Source organism: Parambassis ranga, chromosome 1, assembly GCF_900634625.1.
Source record: "Parambassis ranga chromosome 1, fParRan2.1, whole genome shotgun sequence".
In the NCBI taxonomy this organism is placed as follows: Eukaryota; Metazoa; Chordata; class Actinopteri; family Ambassidae; genus Parambassis; species Parambassis ranga.
The window spans coordinates 12,641,448-12,660,015 of NC_041022.1; the positions used below are offsets into that span (position 1 = coordinate 12,641,448).

Genomic DNA, 18,568 nt, shown 5'->3' on the forward strand with positions numbered 1-18,568 from the left:
ATAGATTCCAGGTAATACTTCAGTTTATCTGCATTTCCTCTTAACCACATTGCAGGGGATTTTTGATAGCTGGCCAGAAGAGAGCGTACAGTAGATGTATTTCCATCCTTTAGTTTGTCAGTGATGCTGGATGTGCCGTGCAGTCCACATGTGCTGTTCCAGCCACTGCAGTGACAGCCTACTGTTGCAGACTGTTGTTCCACCTACCACTATTGCACTATGACAAGGTGGCAGGAAGGAAACACTACCTACTGTAGCTCAATGGCATCAAAGATGGCGAAGGGAGGGGGGAGATGGGCTCACAGCAGGCTACAATTATAATACAGCTGGAGCGGCAGTATAGCACAACAACCTTACAAAACCCAGCGATTAAACCACGCTGTTGCTCTGCAATAAGACATTCAGAAAACAGTAGTGTAGGAAGCATAACTCCAAGCCATTTCATCCTCTCTGGTCCCTGATAAAAAAGGCTATGAGTAGCAATATAACACTTTGTAATGTTATCTGGAGTCGCTGCCTTTGTGGCAGCTAAATGCAATCCTCAGAGTCAAACAGCGCAGGGTGCACTGTATAAAAGAGAGAAAAGAAATTGAATTGAATATGAGCCATTGATTTTGATGGGCAAATTGATTTGAACGGCCTGCTGGAACTGCATTTGATTCAGTGCTGTGGTGCCGTTCCATACCATCACACACACACAGACATATTTTCAATGGACGGTAATAGATCCTTTTAAGTGTATTCATTGGTTTTACAACCCTGACAGTGGTGGTGTAACAGCTGTGTAATATCTGAGAGTAAAAAAGATGCAAGAACAGAGGATGCTTTGTTCAGACAAGGATTCTAAGAATACTTAAGATCACCTATCTGGTTCCTGTCAATGATCCTTTTCATTAGTGAAAGAGCTTAAGTGACTGTAGATGTAGTCAAAGACATCAAGTAGAAAGTCCCAGAGCTGCTTTCATTCAGAAAGGGATCGTCAAAGTAATTTAGCACCTGGAGGGCTCTGCTTAAATGGTGCATTCATGGTAACAAAACGTTCCACCTAGCTGTTCGTTTTAGCACAGCCTGAAAATGTACCTCTTTGTTACTTTTTTGCAGCTTGGATTGACTGGGTACAGGTTTGTGTGTATGTGTGTGTGCTTGTTGGAGGTGTGTGTGTCGTCTCACCTCGCCCGTCTGCCAGACAGCGATTGTAACCCACCGGGCTAAAGTACTCAAACACAAACACTGCCACAGCTGACACGATCAGCAACATCACAAACATCATCACCCAGACATCAGCGCTGAAGGGCTCTACAACAGAGACAGGAGGAGGAGGAGGAGGGAAGAGCATTAGGATACAAAGGGATTGAAAAGGGGAGAAAATGTGGAAAGACAAAGAGGAAGTTCATTAAGTAATTTAAACAAAATTCTAAAATCACCCCCTGGTATCAAGATGACACTATGGACTGTGTGCTTAACACATATTAGGATTGTATCTGTGAACACGTTCAAGTATTTCTCAAGAGAACCACTGAGTGGAATGTGGGTAGGTGTGAATGGACAGCTGAAATGGGAACATGTTTCAGTGTCCAGTCCAAGTTCTTTGCCTTGCCATTTTTTTTTACCAAGAATGAAGCCTGTGACAAACACTATAGCACTGCTGTCATAAGACAGCTGTTCTGAAGCACTGATGGCATCTTAATCAAATCTGCAGCTGTAAATGTTCCAACTTTCATGTTCCACTTCTCAAAGTCTTGAGGACTAAATGAAGTCAAACCCTTCTTACTTTAACTGAACAATTGCTTTTTGCACTGACATTTCTTTTTATGAGCTGGCATGCAAACAACCCACGAGAAGCAAAGGTGTAATGTTTTTTAACATTTGTGTAAATGAAAAAATTATTCAGATTCAGAGTAATGTTCTGTATATCAGAACTGTCTCAAGCTTGTGCAAAACACAAATTACAATTGTTTGGCTGATGAAACACAAAGGGGCTTTGAGACTGTGACTGTAAACAATACATTTTAAACTCAGCTTGACTGAATAAAATAACTCTACAAGCTGTTTTAAATCTTGCAGGAAGCCTCATATATTGAGAAGCTGCACACTACTACTAACAACTAACATGGAATCCGATTGTGATTTAAATGCAACAGGTAATTCAAGTCTTAAGAAAAAAACACCAAAAGTGTGTGCCAAAACACACTGTTCAGCACAGATAAACCCACTTGTGTCTCAGTGTGTGAATGTGCATCTATAATAACATATGAGTGTGTTCATGCATGTAAGCTTTTTTGAATGTATCACACATCTGCCAGAAACACCAGGTGTGTTTCTCCTCACCTAGAAAGGCAGAAGGGGAGACGGTTCCGTTGCTGCGGGAGACCATGACACTGATTCCCGTCTCAATGAAGGGCACAGAGAAGTCAATGACCTCCGACCTCTCTTCATTGATGGTGAGTGAGCCCACTGCCATATGGGCTTTCTTCACCACCACCTGTAGGTGACCCAAAGACAGACACACAGAGACAGAGGGGAAACATTAAGACTCAGAGCTGAACACTCTCTGTTGAAAAACAGCAAATCCATCTCTGCTAAATGATTACCAGGCTCTTCCTGTACAGTAAAGAGGGAGGAAAAGTAGATCAGTCTTTCACTGGGTCAGCATTTGACTCCCCACTAACTCAGCCTCCCTGTGAGTGCTTTCAGGTATATTTAGCCCTAAGTTTTCTGGAGCCTCGGGCCATAAATAAAAAAGAGCACACAGGGCTGTGTTAATAAGGGATATGTATGTCAGAGTGAGCAGGAATTCTACGCACTGTTTTTCTCTTTGTCACACTTTTTCACGATGGCCTGCCGCCCCCCCCCCCCCCTTCTCATTCTGGTTTCTGCTCTGTTGTCCCGTTTTTTTCCTCATTCAAATTAAATCATTAGCTGCTTGCTTAGGCATTTAAGGACGTGGACTAATGAATCCATGCATGCATGCACTGCACATTTGCATAGCATTGCCTTTATGCCAACATGCACCTTGGGAATTTTTCACCACAATCTGCAGTGATTTTATATATGAGACTTCACTGATCTATGTTCTTACGATAATAAAATCATTAATTCACTGATATAATCAATTAAGTTGGACATCATATTGATTTATGATGGCTGCATTGTGCTGGATGTCTAATGTGTACAGGAGAGATGTGGGTCTTTCCCTAAGGCAGCTTTCTCCTTCTCTCTACTTCACCCTTTCAATTGCTCTCTCTTTCCCTCCATGTCTTCTCCATTCTCCATCTCTGATTAGGAACCTCATTGTGTCCTCCTGAGGATTGGTGGCGCTGATCACAGCTCCCCCTCAGGGCAGGTTGTGGCGAACAAGTGCTAGATGGCATGACAGAGACCGTGAGAAACCCACAGAATGGGAAATATTTTGACATTTTATTTAGTCCTTAAATATGAGCACCCAACAGTAGTTTAGCCTGCGCCCTATATTGTAAATTATAATACAAACTCAGTGATGAGCAAGAGGAAACAAAACAAGAAACAACAGTACATAAATTGAATCAAAACTGTTTTTTTCATTACAAATTAATAGATACTGAAGTATATATCTTTTTTATTACATTTTGTGATTATAAAGTGTTACAGCTCTATACAAAAGGCCAACAGGAAGACTGCTCAGCCCCAGTGGCAAACCATCTTCGGTCATGAGCAAAATGGGATAAACAGACCTGCAGTTACGCTGGTACACTACACCGGTTCTGATGGAAGTCGGAGAAAGGCACAAAAATGTAATTTTATTTTGAGTATACTGCATTATGGTGTCACTCTGATGCTTCAATAACAGTTGTGTTGCAACATTTCCAGCCTTTTACTGCATTGTGCTGCCAGCTGTGAAATCCACAATCAGCTGATGTGCCAGCAGGTCTGTATGAAATCGACCAAACTGTCGTTGTGGGTGTTTTCACGCTGCTTACAGATGATGCTTTTTTTCTACTGGTGCTTGGATAAAGTTGTCAGAATGACTTCTACCATTCTCTGCTGAGTAAAAAAACCATCTGGCCACTACAGATCAGTGCAGCAGTATGAGAGCTGGTTATTTATTAAAAACTGTTGGAAGGAGAATAATGTCCTCACCTCTCCAACCAGGCCATTCCATGTCCCGTTAACCTTCTTGCCATGTTTGCCATTGGTGACCAGATAGAGGTCGTAAGTGAACTTGACGTTCTTGGCAATCTTCTTCAGGATGTCGATACAAAAACCTTTGCAGCAGCGCTTGATGTAAATCCCTGAATCTCCTGTTTGATTACTGGCAGAAGGAAAAACAGGAGAAAATGTTTAAGCTGAGTTCAGGTTCATAAAAACCTGGAAATGCTGAGGGTATTTTTTATTAAATATCAAGTAGCTGGCAACTATTAGATCAATTGAGAGGAGACCAAATCACATATATAAATAAGGTGCTGGAAAATTGAATTTAAGACTTTAATGAGAATGATTCATTAAAATAATTGTCAGTTGAAGCAGAAACCAGAAATCACTTTTCCTCAAAAATGGACACTTTAAAATAATGAGGTCTGCTGTGATTTCAGTGACTTTGTTTGCTTTTTTCCAGCACATCATTATGTTTTATGCAGGAGGTCTAAATATTAACAATGCTACTGTGGAGAGCTCATTAACCTTCACAATTCTAAGAACATGTTTTACCCTAGCATCCAAATGATACAGAAATACAGTCCTAAGAATAACACACACCAAGTCAAACATTGAATCAAACTGTGCGTCAGTCAGTGATGTTGTTTTGGCTCAAAGCAAATACAGGTGCATTACAGCTGTGAGGGACATCACAATGGTAGCTTTGGCACAGTTAGCGGATGTTGCCAGTGCCAGACCAAGGACAAATGTGTTTGTTTAAGTGTTTTGTTTTCACCTCTATTTATCACTGCTGTATGATTATAAATTCAGCTCATGAAAGTGAAAAACCCTGCGTGATTACTAAGATTAAATGTGTAACAGGAAGTAAAGTGAACACAGCTGTTTATCTGTCTTACTCTGTGTCCATATATTTCAGCTTTTGTGCATACAAAAACAAGTCTACACAGATCCATGATACAAATCCTCTGAAGCATGTTGTTGGCTGTATGTGAGGCAGTGAAGGAAGAGGCAGAGGGAGAAGAGCTGGGTACATGGTGAAAGATCTGTCAATAAAAACACTGAGCTACGCTCTCAGGAGATTTCAGGTATGCCGGTGATAGAAAAGGAGGCCAATGAAGAAAATTCATTATCGCAATCCAAGGAGAACCAGATAGCAAGAGGGTCAGAGTAAAGAGAAAGGGGAGGCAGGAAAACAGGGACAGAATCCAAGACAATGATCTAGTTAGCAGCAGTAAAATGACTCAAGGACACAGAGTAAGCATGGGAAAATAGGAAAATAAGAAGCCAAATAAAAATTCAAGGAAATGTAAAATAATTTAAGGCTGTAATCAGGCATCTGTGCCCATGTCTAATTATAGCAGTAAGTCACTTGTTCCCTTAAATTATAATCACCATTTGCATAATATTCTGTTAACTACAGATGCAGCTGTACAGGTGTCTCACCTGAGTTTGAGTTGTTTTCGGCATGGCACAGTGTTTCTCATGCAGGTCCCGCTGAGCGGGTCCACGTCCTCCACAATGACAAATGGCGCCTCCTCCAGAGTCACGATGGACAGGTGGTCCTCCCGCTCCTCTGCTCCTGAGTACAGCTCAAAGCGAGGCCACACATGGTACCTCATCGTCAGAGAGCCTCTCTCCCACTTGCCAACCTGCATGAGTGAGTGGGAGAAGGGCTGTGTGATATACAGGCTTACTGTAACAGGTACTTCAAGTGGCAGGAAGACTCTCCAAACGGGAAAAAGTGACACACACATCACAGAGAATACATCAAGGGGAGAGGAGAGGAGAGGATTTTACCCTATCCCACTGTCTGTCTTTGTCTAGAAGAATGATGACCAGCTTAGGAAACATCTGGTGGCCTTCTTCACTAAATGACAGGTTTCGACCTTCAAATGTCACATTCATGATGTACCTGAAAATGAGAAAATTGAGTTACAAATATCAAGCAACACTGGGAGCTTCTTCTCTGCATGTTTATTTTGGACTAAACCAGGGTTTGTCATTTTACAAAAATTTCTAGAGGCCCCGCACCGTCTACATATAAACATCTATACATATATGACACAAGAATGGAATGTGATTATTTAGTTCTTAGTATAAACTGCAATACATGATTGCCCATCATTGCATTATTTGTTATGCTGTGTATTTCTGTCCTTGATTCTTTGGCAGTGCTCATCTTGATATTTTAATGCTAAATCTGCCACTTTGTGCTTGAGCACAATGGTGCAAAGGTGTTTTTTTTTCAACAACAAAGAGATAACACAACACTAGCATAGGTACACAAGCAGGTTTTTTAAATATCTTGTCTGATGAATTTTCTCATTTCATATTTACTCTCCCTCAGGTCATTTCAGCTTCTAAAGAAACATCTGGTTCTCTAACACATGACTCATAGCGCGAGCATCCTGGTGACTGCCTGCCTGCCTCACCTCCACTTGTGCTCTACTTCTGGAAGTTTACACTGACTGTAAGTTTGCGGTCAGTCGGAACCTCCCAAAGACTCTCAAAACAGCTCTTAAGAAACCTATGGGTGATATCACGGATGCTCTGTCCAGTACAGTTATTACTTTAAGTTGGCCAGTTGGTCAGTTGTTAGTTGTATGTTAGTTGTTACATTGCTGTTTAATGAAAACGGTAAACTAACTACAAGTTTCTCACAGCCACAGCTGAACTTATAGTTATAGTATAGTTTTTCTATCATTAATGATTAGCACAGCTTAAAAAGTTGCAACCCAACATGACCAACACTGTTCACAGAGTACAAGCTGTTCGAAACATTTGTACAGATATCAGCAGACTATTTTACTGTGAGTTTAAGACCATTTTTATAAATATAAAAACATTTCAGTTGCACAAGCTGCATCAGTTATGGCTGTGAAATACTAAAAATGTCCTGATAGATATTTTTATGCAGGATAACATGTCAGTGTTATAGCTGTAAAATATTACAATCTTCTGTTGATATAAATGGACATGTTGTATACTATTAGATTTTTTACTTGTTTAACTTGAGTCTTCATCTTATTGTTATAATTTATCAGTAGCAGTAGTAACCTTGATATTTGATTCACGCTCCTGACCAAGACAACAAAGGTGACCCAGTTAGAAACATATGGTGCCTCAGAGAAAGAATACAGAAGGAGTACAGGGCGGGTGTGGAGAGTAAGTAAAAGCAAGGAGGGTAAAGAGAGAGAACAAGAAACCAGAGCTGGGAGGTGGAAGAGCAACAAGGGAGAGGAGAGTGTATTAACCGCCTGCATGAATACATATCAGCATAGCCTATATTTATGTCAACAAGTGTACAGCAGTGGCAGATAAGCTGGAATCATCTCTCCCTCTCTCTCTCTCTTTGCCGCCTCCTTCCCTTACTCTTCCTTGTCCTGATCTGTGGGCTGCCATCACCATGGAGACGCTCAGCCTCTGAAACAATCCAACGGAGAAATAAATATCTTGTCTAAATGTAAGGAGTAAGAAGCTGTGTGTGTGTGTGGACTTTTAAAGAAGGGACATTTTACCCACCATCTCCAACCAAGTAAACAGTGTGAAAAACAAGACAACAAATCTATTCACAAGTGAATAAAATGCAGGCAACAGATGAGCAATGGGCCTGAAACTTGCCCAAGATTTTATCACAAGTACCTCCCACAAGAACATTCAGTACCTCTATCTCTAATGTCTTCAACTATATTTTTATCCCACCTCACATACACACACAGAGCCCAAAGTAGGCTTTGAGCAAGTCAATAATGTGACTCAAGCCTCCATGAAATGCCTATTGCTGCAAACCGGCTGCCTTGCACACTACAAGTGCTGTAATGCGCGTGTAACATGGGATTAGCCTCCTAAGAATGTTTGAATAGGCGCCCAAGAAAAGATCAAGGCGGCGTGGGTGGAGGTCCAACTTGTTGCCACACCGACACCATGACAACCCATGTGACCAGCAGCCGCCCCGAAAGTGCATGTGGCATGTGTCGTCACATGGGTAAGACAAAAAAAGAAAAAAAACTGCAACATAAGGATGGAGTGAGGCTCTTAACACAGAATAATGTAATGTAATGTGTTACCATGGCACCCACAAGCAATTTTCATGCAATCAGCTGCGTTGCCATGGGAACAGTAATCTCACCCAAGAGAGGCTGGGTGAAAGAGAGAAAGGAGTATTTTTCAGTCTAAACCTGAGTGTTTACCCACTTCCCCTCACGCTGTCTTTCACTTTCAGATCAATCTCTCCATCTAACCTCTGAGTAGCACGTCAAATTGCACATCAATAGGATTCATCTGCCCGTACATTAACCTGCGCCTTTACAAAGACTGATGCATGCTGTGAATTTTCAGAGGAGGCTGCTCTATTTATCATTTTGTAGCCCTGTACTATTGATGTAGCTTTTATGTGCTATTTGATCCCTCTTCATGTCAGAACTCCCCTCTGACTCTGGTGGAAAAAGAGAGGGAAAAAAACATTAAAACTACTGGTATGAGCTACCAACAGAACCTCATGCGGCTTCATCACAGCCATATGCAGTGCTTGTCTGCACCCTGCTCACCAACTGTTCCCCAGCTAATCACTGGCTGTGAGAGGAATTTATTTTTTGGTTACAGAGACAATGACTCATCAATGACATGGACACAATCAGATATCTTCTTTCAGAGCCATTTAACACTTTTGAATTTTTTCTTTTAACTCTGTGTGAGGCAGAACACGCTCCTCCAGTGTCGCAGCAATGCAGGGATGTAAAAATATACATCTCTGCTGCCAGTGTAAAAAAAGCGTGTGCACACACATACACACACACACATACTGTACCAGGTTTTGGTGGATGACTCATAATTTGCAGAAGGCCTGCCTCTTACTGATAATGTTGTACTACACAGTATAAGTCCTGTAGGGTGGGAGCAGTGGCTGTGTGAGGAGACTGGACAACTAGAGTATATGGTAAATTATGGTAATGCAGAAGAAGATTGTGGTGTAAGAGCAGTGCCACTTGAGGTGTGCTCTAGAACAAATTAGAAAGGGTTGGCAACAGGTTTTCATCAGGGGGATTTGTATGATTATGATGTAATTAAAAGACAAAACATTTTCAGGTCACAGCCGGATGAGTGTGTGTAGAACAAATAGGAGATGAGCCGACTCCTTGATTGCAAAAATACAACCACACTACAGTACAATTAAATATAACTCTTTTTTTCTCTGTAAGTCCTGCATTATACTTCGTTACCTGAAATTTAGCTGAACAAGGTGACACTTAAAAACCTGATGTGGAAGCTTCTGGCCGATGAGACAGAAACTACCTGTCAGACTGCTTCTTCAGCTTCACACAACTCTCCAGTCAGTGTCTGCACTCTGCCTCTCCATTGCCTGTCCACCTCTCAGTCACCCACCCAACCCCATCTCCACACCAGCCGACATTCTCAGCACAACCTTTAGTAATCACAATTTGTACATCACAATTATGTGAGACTGCAGAACAAAAGTCTAAAATAAGACAATGATACACATTTGCATGTTAAGCCTGGCTGTAAATAATTCATTGTCTAATAATAACTCTTTATTAGAACTCTTTATAATTCTTAATAACGTACATGAGCAGCATGTAGTCGTCTTCAGCACGTACCGTAATTTAACATTTTGTATCAGCTGAATATCAAGTATGCCAGCAGGTTTTTTATTAAATCTGGAGTCGGCTGCCATTCCCAATTGCTAGAAGTTTACACTAATGAAATACTTTCTGAATTCTTCACTTTTTTTTTTTTTAGATTCGAGTTCAAAAATTCAAAATTAAAAAATTCCTCAAATAATTCCATTGCTTATTTATAGAGTCATTTAGTGCTAGTGGCCCTGCTTTGACAGCATAAATACACACACTGAGTGATGTGAGTGGACTGCACACAGGAGAGATGGCAGAGCTTCTTTGAGCTGCAGCCTTTAATAAGTAAGTCTACAGGAGCTCCATGTGATCTGGGCACATGCAGACCCCTGTAGAGCAGGAGACATCAGACAGATACCTGTGGAGTCTTTAGAGAGGCAGCATGTATCAGAGAGAGCGCTCTTTCATTTAAAATGTGAAGGAGGGCAAAGAGGCGAGGACAATGACCTTCCACTGTCTGAAAATTTTGCGCTGCACGCTCAAGATGTATTTTTCAAAATAAAGCAAATGAGAAGAATGTGCTCTTAGCATAAAATATAAAGAGCCAACAAATCTGAACACAAGAGGGGAAATGTCCAACAACTACATTCCTCCTGATTAATATTTGTGTAACAGATATTTAGTGGCTCGAGGTTATGCGGTAGGTGTGATGACAGAATGTTCCTTTCTGCAGAGCTTCTCCGCCTCACCCAAAAAGACTAGATTCAAAAGAGCGAGAAGTGGGACAGACTATAGGATAGACTAGACGAGTTATACTAAAACCTAAGGTCTAAAATATAAATACTTTGTTAGCATTAATATCTTACACCAAACATAATCCACAACAAATTAATGTTGATTAATAAGTAAAAAGAAATGTCAAAGTTGCCATTTAGTGATACCAAGACCATGTAGACAATCAGTTGTCACACCTGGTTCTAAAAACAGAGCACATACAGTGATAGAAAACATGTGCCAGTGTTCACTGATCCAATAAGTGAACATTTCCAATAGGCAAAAGGTCATATGAAATATTGATTGGTTATTTCTACAGCATTTCAAAATCTCTTACAGCAAAGCTGAACATACTGTAAGTAATTCTACTCTTACACACCAACATATATATATATATATATATATATATATGTTGGTGGTTGGTGTGTAAGAGTATATATATATATACACCAAAGCAGGATCAACAGTTTTTGTGGGGAAAAAAATCTAAAAGTAGGAGGGATAATAATAGATAAATAGTTGAGCTTCACACTGTTAAAACAGCCTTCTTGGAGAAAATGGGCAGCTGTATGAGCATCACAGAGCGAGCCAAAGAAGAAGAGCAGAGGAGTTAACAAAAGAACAGTGACGAAAAAACAAGTACTGAGTGACACAAAGAGCAGGTGACTGAACTATGTCAACTGATGCTGTAACTCACTTCAGCAAGGAAAGGTTCAATAGAAAGAGACGGTCATTTGTGCTCTAGTTGCCCAGAAGCAGAACAGAACAGCCTGCTCACCATGTAATAAACACAGGATTTATTAGACAGACACTTTTATTGTGCCCATTAAGAAATTCAATAATACCACTCTCCTGCTGCAGGACAAACTACTTTTAAGGTGAAATAAGATGACAGTCACATGCTCACCCTGTGCGCATGAGAAGGCGAACTACAAGCAGCACGCACTTACACATCAAGACACAAATGTCTTTTGACTGTTTGACTGTAATGAAGAAAACTCACAGAAAATATTATTATCTCTTACATCTTACATGTGCAGTGTTTTCAGTGCACATGCACAACCAACAAACAGCAGTAAAACAAAAAAACATGCTTTTTCTGCCAACGCATACACACATACACACAAATAAGCCCCTTAGTGCCTCATCCAAAACCACTTGGAGCACATTTTCTCATTATCCCAGTGTTTCTGTCCTTTCTGTCAGGCAGGAAACAATGGATGGCCTCTAGAGCTCTTTGTGTATGTGCGTGTTTGGTTATTTGTGTCAGAGCATGTGAGTTGCTTGAGTTGTATGCATGTATTTGCATATGTGTGTGTACGCGTGTGCCCGCCCACTAAGGTCAAGCAGCCCCTAAACAAAGAGAGTGTGTGACTCACTGGGGTCTCCCATCTCCGTCCATCAACACTGACAGGATGGCATGCTAATCCAGCGTGCATGCAGCCCACTGTGGCCTGTAGCCATACAGGACCACGCCGAGACATATGGCCTTATTATTGCTTTTGTATCTGGGGACGAGGGCATGGAATAGGTGGAATTATGTGTTGTCTCTGTGTGTGTATGTGTGTGTGTGTGTCTACTTTAGCCTTTGCTAGCCCCTGGAGTCACCATCAAGACCCACCGATCCAAATTCGCTACCTTCACTCTGTCATATGGAGAAAATGGAATGGTTGGAAAACACACACTCATCTGCACACACACAAACTCACACACATACACATGTACAGCAAAGTAGCATCCCGTGTGTGTGCCTGAAGGATGATTGAGAGCTAACCCTGTGTCTGATAGTGTCCTTCGGGGACTGAAATATTCATGGCTGTGGTGCTATTGTTATCTTAGTCCCTGTTGGTGGCTGAATGCTAGATGGCACACATAAGTGATCCTGATATTAAAAACAGAAACAAGGGTAAAGACAAGACCTAAAAAAACTTGCAGCAATACATCAACCTCAATGTGGAGATTAATGCAGTAGTGGCAGGAGAGGTTGCATAATATTTTGCCATTTCTTCACATTCCTCAAATTCAGACTGACACAGAAAACCAAACAAAACAGAGAAGATATTTGGGGGCGGGGGGTGATGATGAGAGGCAGCCTGGCACAGAGTTCTGTAAGGCTAATAAACTGTATTTATAATAAGGGATAGCATCAGTAGTTCTACGCTTTTATTAGCTTAAGCCCTAAAGAGGATTTAAATGTCACGTTACACCAACACATGTGTGTTCCCATGTGTTAATGGTCACCCCAACCCTGTTCTGTTCTCTTTTTTTTTCATTAATTGTGATTAATGAAATTGGTTGTCCCCAAGCATTTAATTAGCTGTGGACTCACTGATCAATGTAAAGAGTAAAAGCATGCCCTATGAAGTTAAATGAGGATTAATTATTGAATATCGATGCTCTTTCTTGTTCTGTAATGTGCCCAAAATAAGCAAAACAAGCTCAGAGGAAGGGGAAAAAAGGATGTTTTGGTTTAAAGATAGCTGTGGGTTAAGATAAAGATAAGTGATAGAGAGAGAGTGTAAATCTGAACCTTCATGTCTCTCTCATGTATTTATTGGCTGGTAAAACAAATTCCAGCTCTGCTCGAGGATCTGTCTGTATTATTAATGCCTTTGCATATTTGTAGTCTATGTTGCACTGCACACGTGTGGTCATAACTTTGCTAGATTTATTTTACTACTTTATTTATTAATAATCTATTTTTTCAGTTGCTTTCGTCTCAAGTCTTTTTCAGCCCATCTCTTTGCATTCTGCACAAACCCCTGCTCATTTTCTGCATGGAAATACATTTCAAAGCTTACAAAACTAGGTGAATATGACTCATTACTTTTTCATTTGCTATGTTTTACTCAGCCAAGAAGATCTTCTTGCCTGATCTGCAGCTCAAACTCAACACAATAGTTATTCAAAAGCACAGGTTTTTTATGTAGTGCTGGCAAAAAAACAGCCTGTGCTGAAAGTGTGATGTAAAAGCAGACCTGTTTATCATGAGGAGGATTTGACAGCTTTATCCAAACATTTTTATTATTTCCCACCCTGCTAAGCAACCTGCTTTTTGCCTAAAATCATGCTAGCAGGTTTCACCACCATAGTTAGAGCAGTGCCCCATTTACAGTAACGTATATAAGAAACAAAATGATGACATGAAAAACTGCTACACATGGTACAATTCACATTCTGATATTAATAAATTTAAAAAACTATGGAAACCTTGCTTGCAGTGGAGTTTTGAAGGTTTTCTGATAAGGTGTCTTGTGTTGTGGCTTTAACTTAAGTTCCCTGCTAGTCTAAAGAGGCTAACAATGGTGCGTGAAACCACAGCATCGACAAGGGATTCTAGCAAGAACAGAGATGTGCTATCAGGCTGCAAAAATGTTAGCTTATTGTGAAGTACATAAAAGTTTGGTGTTTGCACATAATGTTCTGTGGGGTTTAAATTGCTTTTGGAGCCTAAGCAGCCTGCCATGTGACAGTAAACTCAAAGTCATCAGCTGAAATAACTGCAGTTCCACCATGAACAGATATTATTTTGAAGTAACCTATAACTTCACTAAACACAATACTTAGTTATCTGTGGCTGGAAGATTAGTATTATTGGGTGTAGTTCTGCTGGCTGGTGATAGTTTTCATTGCTATAATTTATACATTGACTTGATGCATTGACTCACTTCAGTATCTCCTTGGAGTGGCCAGTGTTGGCGCTCTTTTTGTCAGGTGTCCCGAGGCAACTTGACTTCAGCAGGGTATGAGGCCCTCGGTCCAGTATCATGGTGGAGGTTGCCGTGGCAATGACAGCCACTGCATCACGTACCCTGGCCTCGATGTTGTAGTCCCATTCGTCATATGACACTGAGATAAGCCCTGGGAGAGGGATAAAGTCAGAAGGGGGGGGTATGGAAAGAGGACAGAAAAGGAAGAAGTAGAAAAAAAGGTGGAGAAAGATGGAGATAGAAAGCATGAAAAGGAGAGAGAGAAAGACACAGACGGAGAAGAAAAGTGAGTGAGGATACAAATAAGCAGAGTACCGTGAAAAACAACTCGAGGGGGAAAATAGCATAAAAAAGGCAGCTGTAATGTGACAGAAACAGAGATAATTAATAGTGTAACAGTATCTATAATATTCTGAGTGTCACTAGTTACTGAAAGAAATGCTCATACAGGTTAAAAACATGGCAGAAAAAATATGAGCATCAGTGGAGCATCAGTGGAGAATGTGGTCGCCGCTCAGCTAGTTTTGTCATGCTTGGCTTTTCAAGCATGAGGAACTGCTGACTATCAGACGTCAAAATCCATGTCTTACACGCATAAACAAGTGCATTTTCAGGTCATTGTCTATGGCTGGTTCGGATTACGCATTCACATTTCAAACCTGCACCGTAAATGTATCGGAAAAAGGAGAACCTGCATTTTCAGGCAGCCCTGGTGTTTCTACTGATTTCACATCTTAGAATTACATTTATTTCACCTGCTGAGGAAAAGGGAAATGCAGTAAATGTGTAGTTGGAAAACAACAACTTCAAACATGCTCAGTGAGTGGAAGGGTTCTTGGGAGAGTCACTGCAAAATGACCTGAAACCCTGGAGAAATATTTTCAAAGCATCACTGGGAATTCAGCTAATGATGGACTCCACTGAGGCTACAGCTCAAACTAGTATTACAGCTCAATTTAAAAGTGAAGCTTTCCACATGTACATTTATAAACATGTAATGCTGGAAAAGTTACAATTACAATTATCAAAAATTAGTATGTGTCCTGTGCAAAAATAGTGGAGTCAAGCAGTCATTGTACCCCCACTTCCATTCATGTTTTTTTAATACAAATCACAGCAATACAGATTTTAGTGTCTCTTTCAATAAGGAGTGTGAACTTTACCCCTCTAACTACACTTATTTTTATTGACAACACATACAGATCAACTCTTAACTACTTTTACTCCAAATTTACCACATTGTACATGTAGGTTAGGGTCAAGATCATCTGTGCAAATGCGAAATCAGGATTAGTAAACAGATCTGCAAACAACATGAAGGCTAGTTATCCTGTTCTCTTCAAAATCAACACAAACTAAGCAAAGTAATGGAGCTCTGCCTGAACTGAGATGAGCAGAATTTAAGACTGACATGGAGAGCAGAATGTTACTGACAGAGGCGACATCAGCCTCATAGCATTAGAGTTAGAGTTAGAAAGGGGGTGAAAATTAGTGTATCCACCCAGGTGTCATGTCTCCATTACTGCCAGGCATCAGGAGGTGGTGATGGACTTTTCAGACACCTTGAAGACCTGGGTTTATCCCATGGATAAGCATTACTTTTGGGGGTGGTTTGAAAAAGTCTTTTACAAGGTTAATCATGTAAGAGAAGGCAAACATCTCCCATTGGCACTAGACTTCGCCCATGTTTTTCTCAGTTGTTTCACCTCATCTACAACATTCAGCACCAGCAGAGTTCTCATGCTGCACTGTGACGTTACTTCAAGAGGTACCTCATCATCCCTATGTGACAAGTGAGACTATCTAGAGGCATTTAAAATAAATTATAAATTCAGATTTCCTATTTCCTATTTAAGACAAAGGCCAGATGTTGGTGGGGTTCCGTACACTGTGAAAGCTACAGGTTATTGATTAGATTGCATTCAATTACAGACACTCCCAGAATAAGGCACATAAAAGGCACACACTCCACCAAAAAAGAACAGCCAAAAACATCAGAAAGAGCAACATGAGGGACCCCTCTTCTGGGAAGGACAGACATGCAATAGATGTAGTGAGAGGGTAACAATGCTACACCTTATATAAAGCTGTGACTGATGCTCCAGGCCTCATTGCTGCAAATCATATCTGTCAAATGCAACAGGAAGTGGGGGGCTTTACAAAAAATTATCATCATTTTTAAACACCATGAATAAAAACAAAACATCACAATTAATTTGGCGTGAGAGGCTCAACAAGCATCCTCTGTTGTTTATAATTAGATGTTTTTATGTTTTTTTATTTAAAAAAAAATATAAAGTGTTTTGGGTGTACCTGTAGGGAAGACAGAGGGAACATGGTCTGCATCACCAGCCACCAGCGAGGGCACAATCCAGGTGTAGCCGTAACCCGTGAGGCCTACAGAATGTGCCACCTCAAAAATCGTGGTCGACTCCTCTTTTGTGCAGTAGAGGAGAATGACAGGACTCTGCAGTTTCTTTAGCTGGTTCTGGATTTTTAAGTCTCCATCATCCACTGACATGTCCAGTAGGAGGACTTCTTCTAGCTCCCAGCCCACAAAGCTGTTCTCGATAGTGCTGCGGACCTGGGTGGGAAAGAGGGAGATGAAAAAGTGTAGGCTGAACAGATAAAGTGGAGCTGTGAAGGAGAGATATTGGAACATAACTGATGTCTCCTCCTCCAGCTCCCAGACTGCCAAACAGTTTGTCTTTACACATCTCTTGGATAGAAGAAATATAACAAGAATGAGACTAGGTAATCTCTTCCCCCAAATCTTAGCTATATCCTCTTATACACCTGTTAACCCAGAAAACAACAGCACAGTTTTAATAGATAAAAGAGCAGTGCAGCAAGTAGTGATCCTGGGACTGTCTCTAAATGTGTATTTGTGGATCTCTGACTTATATATGGCATTTAGATGAAAGAAATATTTTTGTTTTGAGTTTCAGGGTCAGAGAATAATAACTGATCCTCAAGGAAATCAATTCAAAGGGAGTTATGTAAGTTGAACAACAGGCAAAAAAAAACACACTGTGTGTAGTATATTTTTGTCTTGGAGGAAGAAAAATAAAACTTTTATGGACAGGAGAATAAAATTCATGAAGCTGAATAACTGGCTGCACAAATATGAACAGGCTGATGACCTTCACATTCATGTGTCCTTTTTGTTTTTTTTCTTTGTTTACTTTAGGTTTGTTCTAAGGAGAGACGTTTTTTAAAAAAAATGTGATCAACTGGCTTTAAATAATATTTTAAAATTGTTTTTAGATGTCAGATGTTCAAAGCTATTCAGGATCTCTGTTCTCAGGCCTGGAGATAAGGAGCCTGAAGCTTTAGTGAGCGGCTGCATTCAAAGGGACATGTTCAGCCAATCTGCCTTTTCCCATTACAACAATCAGAAAATGGAACTAGCTGCCCACTTATATCAGACACTGCCAAACCTTATCATTTTTAAAAGCTTGAAATTATGGCTTAAAACCAGACAATCATGTCCTCAAATTGTTAGGATCATTCCATCAACTGATATAAAATGAACTTGAAAAAAATGAAAGAAAACTAAAAAGATAACATGTACAAAACAAAAGTAAAAATATCTAATTCGCCTGCGACTTGGAGCAAAAGTGAATCCGTCATTTAAAGCCACAGCTAAGAAAGCTGGCACATCGCTTTATAACAAGTATCCTGAAGTCAGTTCTTATCAAAAGAAGACATTCATCATTACAGATTATACTCCTGCTTGTGTTTCTGGCATTATATATATTTTACCCGATGGTATACTGGTATATATTACTTGTATGTCTCTATTGGAGTGTGATTGTTTACCTTGTTGACAAAGTCTTGATACCCGGGGTAGTAAGTTGTAACAATGGAGAAGATGTACCAGTCATACTCCTCCATAATGTTCAACATGACGGAGGCCTGCTGCTCGATGGACGGCCCAAACTGGAAAAACATGGAGTGGTCGTCCTGGAAACCAGAGACACACAGCCAATCAGCAAACAAGGTCATGAGTCATGCAGCATGAGAGGGAACTGGAAGGTAGGGCATAGATTATTGTGGAGCGTGTCCAGCTCCTGCATGCCTCAGGAACAAATATAGTCTTCTTGTTTGTAGCTCAGAGTTTTTCCTCTTCATGCTGTGTCTGCACCACAAAACATGCAGAAACACGGAAACATGTTTTATTTTTATGATGCATTTATGATGTTTTGCTTTTTTCAAGATTAGTCATGAATATTCAAACAGAGACAAGGTGACATTCATTATCAAGGATCCTGAGAGCACAGCAGGAGAGATGGCCACCTGGTTCAATAATACTTACAGTGGGGTACCAAATTTGCTCCAGACATTTATGTGCTCACATTTTTC

At 40.5% G+C, this 18,568-nt stretch overlaps 1 protein-coding gene across 1 annotated transcript in view; it reads right to left on the bottom strand.

Moving 5' to 3' along the window:
* grin2bb (glutamate receptor, ionotropic, N-methyl D-aspartate 2B, genome duplicate b) overlaps positions 1-18,568 on the bottom strand; it is a 55,896-nt gene that overhangs the window by 13,853 nt on the left and 23,475 nt on the right. Inside the window, exons 2-9 of the mRNA XM_028405336.1 lie at positions 18,026-18,169; positions 16,517-16,787; positions 14,162-14,354; positions 5,929-6,043; positions 5,575-5,780; positions 4,117-4,288; positions 2,329-2,482; positions 1,171-1,296 (exon numbers count right to left, since the gene is read on the bottom strand). Coding sequence (XP_028261137.1) covers positions 1,171-1,296; positions 2,329-2,482; positions 4,117-4,288; positions 5,575-5,780; positions 5,929-6,043; positions 14,162-14,354; positions 16,517-16,787; positions 18,026-18,169 — 1,381 coding nt within the window. The remainder of the gene's footprint in view (positions 1-1,170; positions 1,297-2,328; positions 2,483-4,116; positions 4,289-5,574; positions 5,781-5,928; positions 6,044-14,161; positions 14,355-16,516; positions 16,788-18,025; positions 18,170-18,568) is intronic.